The 8,033-nt window shown below is 49.8% G+C and overlaps 1 protein-coding gene across 7 annotated transcripts in view; it reads right to left on the bottom strand.

The window, feature by feature from the left end:
* Positions 1 to 4,942: 4,942 nt before the first annotated feature.
* Positions 4,943 to 8,033, bottom strand: part of CHD2 (chromodomain helicase DNA binding protein 2) — an 83,849-nt gene continuing 80,758 nt past the window's right edge. For all 7 annotated transcript variants that reach the window (XM_039723080.1, XM_039723079.1, XM_039723081.1 and 4 more), the window contains 2 exons: positions 7,769 to 8,018; positions 4,943 to 6,985 (listed from right to left, as the gene is read on the bottom strand). In XM_039723080.1, the coding sequence (XP_039579014.1) occupies positions 6,652 to 6,985; positions 7,769 to 8,018 (584 nt within the window). In that variant the 3' untranslated portion in view covers positions 4,943 to 6,651. The remainder of the gene's footprint in view (positions 6,986 to 7,768; positions 8,019 to 8,033) is intronic.

Below are 8,033 nucleotides of genomic sequence, written 5' to 3'. Positions count from 1 at the left end.
TCTGGGCGTGATGAGACAAGCTTAGCACCAAAAGAGGTGGGAACAGGCTTGGTTTGGCAGTCTGAACTGGTGCCAAGAGGCAGCCTGGTGTAAATACTGAACATGACTATTCATTGTGTCCTTACAGCTCTAGAGCTCCATTTGTAAAGCAGCAGAGAAATGCAAACTTGTGTCAATTGATGTAATTTATATTGTCTCTTTAATATATAGAGCCCTGGCATTGATCTCGTGTGACTGTACAGATGAAAAGATGTAATTGGTTTTTAAATGTTTAAGGAAAGAAAAGAAACAAAAAGATGTGTTTACTACTTTGCTCCTTGCTTTGTTTGCTGATGCCCCAGATACTCTGTTTAGGGAGATTTTGAACTAAGGATATCACAGTTTGGAGGTGCTGAGGGGAGCAGCCACTGGACCACGGCACCGGACAGTTTCATTTCCCAATGCACTAATGCTCAGCCAGGCTGATTTGGGCTTTCTGTTTCCTTTGTTCTAGACAAAACAAATTTTTATATGCCCTAGAAGTTTAAAACCCACCTTTTAAAAGCCAAAATCTGTCTCTGGGCAGAGAAGAGGTTTACCCCACAGCTAAATGCAGCTGTGCACAGCCTCCCTGTGAGCACACAGTTCTGCTTGAAAGCTGTCTGAGCTGGCCCAGCCACAGTGTGCCAACAAGGTCAATAATTCCCTTCAGACCTCCCTTTCCTATAAAATAATCACCCATGGCATGGCATGCTGTGGTTTAGGGACAGTTTCCATCCAAGGAAAGTCTGGTTATGCCTTGGCTCATTCCCTCTGTCCTGGTGGGTGCTCCAGTGGTGGCTGATGCTGTGAGGTGGTTGGGGTATCCCTGTTTTAGAAGCAAACAGTGAAGCACTTTATTTTGGTTGTGTTTGACCCAGTTCTGGTTAAAGGTGAAGTGTGGCCAAGAAGGACCCGATACTTGGAAACAAACAAAACAAAACAAAAAAAACATAGGCAAAGGGGGGCCATGCTGAAAAGGCCCCCCCAGCTCCTCCCTGCGCTGAGACCCACGGGAGTGTCACCGCCTGTAAATACTGTAAATTATTTATTGAGAGAAACACAAGTAAAGTTTGAGGTTTTTTTGACAATAAACGAGTGGGTCTCGCTTTGTTCCCCGTGTGTTGCCTGGTGCTGTTCCCCACTCAGGATGCAAGTGTTGCCCCATTTCTGCACTCACTCCAAAGCAGCTTTCTTCCACCTGAAGGACCCTCTGAGAGATCATTTCTGTCCTGAATCCTACTGAGAATTTCACTCTGGAGTTCGATTTATCTACAGCCAAATGAGAAAATTAAAAAGGGGATGGACGTGAAAATACAGATAATAAACCATGAGAGCCTTGCCTCTGTGGGAAGGGAGATGTGCAGCAGTGGAGTCCAAGTGGGTGCCACCATCCTTCCCCTGCTCACCACAGCAGACTGGGGTGTACAGCCCAGTAGTGGTAATTCCTCCCTTTGTTGGGCAGCTCTCCTGTCCCAGCTGGGTTTGTTGCTGCCCTCTAATGAGGAAAAAGAAAATTGCATTTTTTTTTCTGTTAAAATTTCCATCTGAAGGGCGTCATTGTCACAGCAGCTGGGGACAGGGAGATGATGAGGGCAGGTGGGACACCCACACCAGCTCATAACACATTATTTGGCTGAATCCATGCAGCGATGCCCAGCCCCAGAGATGTGATTGACATCTGGCCTTCCCCTCCTTCAGAGCCCAGAGAACTGGCAGCGTTTGGGAAGAGCCAAACCTACTTCATCTGCCACTCCTTGCATGGGAGAAATGGCTAAATCTGAAAATTCATCTACAAAGTGCCCAGAGTGCAGGGGCCAGGGGTCTCCCTCACTGGCTGTTCTGCCAGGAGGTCACCAATGGTCCCCTGCTGTCCATCCTGGGACAGTGAGCAGGCAGCCCCTGCATGTTCCAGTGGGACAAAGTGCTGATGTGACCCTGACCCCTGAAGGATGCCCCGTCCCCATTAACCACACAAGGCAGCACAGCATCCCCAGGAGGTGAGTGGGGAAGGCACAAACTGTGCAGGGACGGTGGTGGTGGCAGTGGTGGCCTTGTGGCACCTGGGAGAGGTCCAAATTGCTCTCCAGACCATGTTCAGGGCTGGTGAGGGGGCAGCTCCTGGGGGATCCAGGGTCCCATTCCATCACTCTGTGATGGGCAGCAGCTCAAGTGCCGCCACCTGGGGCCTGGGGTGGGTTTCCAGCCCCACTGTGGCTGTGCCTGCCCATCCCCTGCCCCTTGGCCACTGTCTTGGGCTCTGAGTGCTTGGGGTGAGCCAGGACCAGCTGTCTGGGAGCAGCCACCACTGCAGAGTGATGTTTTTCACCAAAAATGGGCTTTTTGCTGGGAACCGACTCCCTCTAGAGGGTCTGCCCCATGTAAAGCACAGCCCTGTCCCCTCACTGGGGAGGGTGCAGGGCAGGGCTGGGGGAGACACCTGGCATCAGGGTGCTCACATCCTTACCTGCCTGCTTAAGTCAAAATAAAAACATTTAAAAAGTCAGTGGTCTCAGGTAGATTCACCCAGGCACGTAACGCCAGCCCAGCTCCTGCAGCCCCTGTGCCTCCCTGCAGCTGAGCCCCATGGCTAACAGCCAGTCACTCTTTCCATTAGGAAATCCATTTTTCAGGAGCATATAACTCAGCTGTGAAATTTCACTCTTGGCTGAAAGTTGGCTCAGCAGCAGAGAGACTGGGAAGGGCTGGACCCAGTGGCTACAGGTGTGAAAAGTGCTTTTTACAATGAGCTTTTATAACTTGGGAGAAATGGCTCCAATCCCTGCTCTGTGTGGGCCCCAGTGTGAGCGGTGGAGGGTAAAGACCAAACCAAAGCAGCCACTGCATCACATCCCACCTGGGGAGAGGCAAATCCTGCCCAGGGGGGGCTGGGGACAGAGAAGAAAACTCACTGAGGCAGCAGCAGCAACACTTCTCCTAGAGAAAGGGGAATTCTCCCCAGAAAAGGTAAAAAAAAAATTTACACATCCTCAGAGATCCATAAAATGTGGAGGGGGGATAAACACATAATCATCAGTATCATCCCAGTGAAATCCTGGTGGATCTGGGTTAGAGAATGTACAGCTCCTTCTGATCAGGTGGAAATTCCCATCTGAAGAAGCTTCCAAGTCTCTATCACCACAAACTGTGAAACTATGTAAAAACAGCCAAGCAGAACATGCTTATTCCTGCACAGTGAAAATATCCATGGTGGCTTGCCTGTGGCTGGCAGGAAAGGGCCCTGTCATCCCAAACCTGCCCCCAGACCTGCCACGGGACCCCCCAGAGACACCACGCTGGGGCCCTTCTGAAAATCTCAGTAACACTTTTTAATATACAAGAATCAAAAGTACAGCAGTTTTACAATGTAGGAAAATTTCATACATACTATATAAACAACATATTTACATCAGAAATCACTAGGACAGTGGCATTTCTTTCACAAATATAAATTAATATTAATTACTGTTTTTAGTCAACAAGTTTAAAAGTCCGTATTTTTACAGTAAGAGTCCTTCTCTCCCCAGAGGGGAGGCAGAGGTGGGGAGGAAACGGGTGAAAGCAGAAAAATATTTTTGTGTGGATCACAAACCATTCACACAAGGACTTCAGCACTCGGTTCCATGTCCATTTTGCTTGGGACCACATCACCTGTCCCCACAGCAAGTTTTGGTCTGCAGGATTTCCACCATAACTTTACACCATTTCCAAAGAGGTCAGGCTAAAAAACTTTTTTTTTTTTTTTAAATTGAACCCCAGCAAGTTACTGCTTTTTTCTGCCAAGAGGCTGGAGGGAATCCCAGAGCTGGTTAGGAAGGAAGCAGTACCAGTACCTTGTCAGATTTATTTCTCATTGACACATTTCCAAAGAGGTCAGGCTAAAAAACTTTTTTTTTTTTTTTATGCTCAACCCCAGCAAGTTACTGCTTTTTTCTGCCAAGAGGCTGGAGGGAATCCCAGAGCTGGTTAGGAAGGAAGCAGTACCAGTGCTGTACCAGTGCTGACACAAACACCACAGGGAAGTTTATGGCTGTGGATGTGTCCCCTCTGATCCCACTCACATCCCCGTGACTGTGTTGGGTTATGGTCCCTATGCTGAGGGGACATAAAATGCAGAAATGTGTGTGTGTGTGTGTGTGTGTGTGTGTGTGTGTGTGTGCGCGCTCAGGGAAGACTTTCTCCCAAATCTCCTTCTCCAGCTTCACTAAGCCAAACCCAGCAAAGACTCACCCATCATGAGTGGACATGATGTGACTTCAGCGTCAGGCTGAAGTGACAGTGGGGACAGCTCTCCAGTGGATGTAGGTAAAGCCTTTGCTGTTGCACAAGAAGGAAATCCCAACCAACCTCGTGCCTGGAACCTGGGATAAGCAGAAACCCCCACATCTGGACAGCGAAAATGCCTCCTGCTGGGATCCAAAGTTTTCCTGCACCAGCCCTCACACTGGTTGCCAGTATTGCCTTTGCTACACGAGTATGGCACAAACTTCCCACTGTGACAGCACCGTGACAAAAACAGCAATTCTCTTTGCCCCTCCCAGGCTGTCTCCATTTTCACATTAAAAGCTAATACCTCTGAAAAGAAAGGACCTCTTTGTTGAATATCACAGCCTGCAATCACAGCTTAGTGGGAAACACCACGGAATCGTGCTCTCTCCACACCTCCCACCCCTCCGAGGGGGACTGTGGAAGACTCGCCTTCACCTCACCCTGCACAGGTAAACACAAGTGTAACACTTGATCAGGGCAGCAAGTGCCCCTAAGGAAACAAAACTGCCCTGAATTCGGTGGAAATCTTGCAACATAAAAGCAAAAGGGGAACAAAACACTTCCCGTGTGTCCCCTTAGAGCAGCGGGACGGGGAGGAGTGATGGCAGCAGATTTCCAGGGATATACTGCATGGAGGAGTATTAGTGTCAGTTTGCATGTGCCTTCCAAGGCACTGGCTGGAGTCAGGAAGCCAGCCCTGAACACCCTCAGTCTTTTGGGGAAGGGACATCACAGCTTATTAGAGTCAAATACTGGCATCTTAACAGGAGGCCCAGCTTCTGTGCCCTGCCAAACAGGAGGCTGGAACTGCCTGGTCTTTAATACTGAGCTCAGGGTGGTGATGCAGCCCCAGACACCACGCTCAGGGCAGCCTTTGTGGTCTCCAGGGAACTCCAACCTGAAAAATAATCACCCAAGGTGCTTCTGGCCAGCAGGACGTGCACAACCAACCCCTCTCACCACACCAAGTGTCCAGGCTGGACACTGGTTTGCATCAAATACTGTGGTTTGAATACTTGGAGTGTTTGCCCTGAAGTCCACCAAGCTGGGCTGCACATTCCTCTTTTCCCTCTGCCATGCTGGGCTCTAAGACATTTGCTCCAAGGATTTTTACAGATCAGTCCTGAATTCCTCATTCTGTCCCTGCTCACTGAGGTGCTAAGTCCTCAGGTTCATTTCCAATTTAGACAAAAAAAGGTCTACAAGTGCAGGTACTTTTAGCAATTCAGAGTCACTGCTGACTGCTGGAAAGGTGGCAGGAAGGTGACCATTCCCTGAACAGTGACCACTCCACTGGATTCCTACTTCACTTTGTTCTACCATCCCCTATCCTTCAGTTACAGTACAGGTCTGTGATCACTGCTTTGTGAAGCAAAGAGAGAAGTGATTTGCCCAAAGACCAGAGACTTTAGTGGCAGAAAGATTAGGAGTTCCAGTATCCCCAGAGCCATCTTTTGATCTTGCACCTCCCAGCCACCATCCGTTAGTTCCTGGACCACCCATGCCAGAAGAGAAGAGTTTTGTTATGAATTCCTGAGCCCTGTACACTGGGAATTCTGTTCTCACATCAATTTCTTTCCTGATGGTTAGAAGTTAACTAAGCCTTTGCTAAGGATGTTGGCCCTTTTTCCCAGCTCCCACTTACCCCCAGAGTCAAGATTTGCCAGTCCCAGCTCTGGAGATGGGAGGAAGATCCCCCCACCTCTTCTGTTGCAGGGGACACAACAGCAATCAAAGCAGAGCCAGTTTTTTGAAATGGATAAAGACATGAAAATGATAACATGGCCAGGAAAGTGATGGATTGTCACCAGCATGGCTCCAGCTCCTTTGGAGTCATTCTGCAGGGACATCAAGTCCCTCTCTCAACCAAGTTTGGCTGCTGAGGGACTTTCCTGTCCCTCCTTGAACATATCCTCCCATTGCCCCATGCTGGTGACACACAAATCCCAGCCCAACCAGTTTATCCCCAACCCCAAAGCAGCATCTGTCATGTAACATCAAGTCAGAGCAGGCACACAGCCTTCTGCACCATCCTAAGCAGCATCAATCTGCCTTCTCCTTCTGAGGAAACACTGGCTGGAGAAAACTCCCTTGGGTCCATTGGACTGAGGAAAACAAAATCAAAACAAGAAACGAGGCAGCAAGGCTGGTTCCATGACAGAACAGTTCAATGGTAAAAAAGGGGAAAGGAGATGGGAATCTAAACCAGAATCAAGAACTAGGGAAAATCTTCCTCCACCCACTCCCCCAGGATCCTCCTTGACCCAGCCAGATGATAGCAGCATGTTCAGAGTTTCTCGTTGCTGGCCTGGAGAAAGCAGCCACCCCAGAATTCCAGATGCGCGCCTCGCCCTCTCAGTCGCTTTACGCTTTCCGAATGTTCCAGTTATAATCTGGATTGTTTTTCTGTTCCAATGACCTATCCAGAGGTGACCTGTGATCAAGAGGTGACTTGGAATCGTGGGGGGATTTCTGAGAGGGCGGCGAGCGAGGGTCCGACACGGCAGGGTGGGATGGAGGGAGGGGCTGTTTGTAATCCCCCAGTTTGTCTGTGTGGAAGGACCGGTAGTGGTCCGAAGGTCCTTGGCCATGGTAGCCCATGGGTGGCCTGTGGTCAGACATCCGCCGGAAATCCTGCTGGTGGTAGTTCTGAGGCCTGAAGTCGTCGGACCGTCGACGTTTGGAATCGTGGTGGTGCCTGTGCAGAGAAAAATGGATGGAGATCAATTCCCCAAGCCCGCTGAGGTGAGGGCAATGTCTTAGGCTGGAAATGGGGGTGTGTATTCTATTCCTATCTGTGGAGCAGTTACCTTCTGTTAATTGAGCAGTTTTTCTTTATCTCTTTCACAACCCACCCTCCCTCTGGGGAGATATCTTCTGTTCATGGCCAGTGAGTGTCTCTGCATGACTGATAAAATTACATCATCCCATTGGGAGATGCTCTGCCCAGGGGGAGGAGCCAAGAATTCCTACCTGGACATAATCAGAGATTTGGAACACCTCAGGCAGCCTTTCCCACTGGATTCCCAGAGGAGCAGCCCTTTCCCACTGGACTCCCAGAGGAGCAGCCCTTTCCCACTGGACTCCCAGAGGAAGACCAGGCTCATCTACACTACCACTGGAGGTACTACTACCTTCCTTCAGAGGAAGACTACACCCTTCTCTAGGATCTCTGCTCCAACAGAACCACACCTGTCACTGCAGGAGGACTGCAGCCACCATTTAATGGGACTGCCACCAACACCCTGGTGACAGGTTGTATTCTGACTCTGCCACTGTTTTTTTGTATCACTGCATAATTTATTTGATTTTTTTTATTTTCTTCCCTAATATAGAACTGTTATTCCTCCTCCCATATCTTTGCCTGAGCACCCCTTAATTTCAAAATGATAACAATTCGGAGGGAGGGGGTTTACATTTTCCATTTTGGGGAGGCTCCTGCCTCCCTTAGTCGCTCCAAACCACGCAGGCCATGGCTCACCTGTCGTAGTAGTCGCGGTGGCCCCTGTGGTCTCGGTCGCTGTTGTACTGCTCGTAGGGCCTCTTGCGGGACAGGTTGTTTGGTCTGTAGTTCCCGGAGCTGCGGTGGGGCTCCCCCCGCGAGCGCCGCTCCCCGTAGTGGTGGTCCTTGTACCAGTGCTGCTCGTACTGGTGGTGCCGCTCCCCGCCCCACATCTGGTTGCTGTTGCCGCCGTAGTTGAACTTTCGATCCCTCTGCCAGTCTCCTCGGTCTGCCACGAGCAAAG

Source organism: Passer montanus, unplaced genomic scaffold, assembly GCF_014805655.1.
Source record: "Passer montanus isolate IOZ18808 unplaced genomic scaffold, ASM1480565v1 scaffold5, whole genome shotgun sequence".
In the NCBI taxonomy this organism is placed as follows: Eukaryota; Metazoa; Chordata; class Aves; order Passeriformes; family Passeridae; genus Passer; species Passer montanus.
Note: the sequence above shows the minus strand (reverse complement) of the source record. Positions and strands in the feature narration are given on the sequence as shown.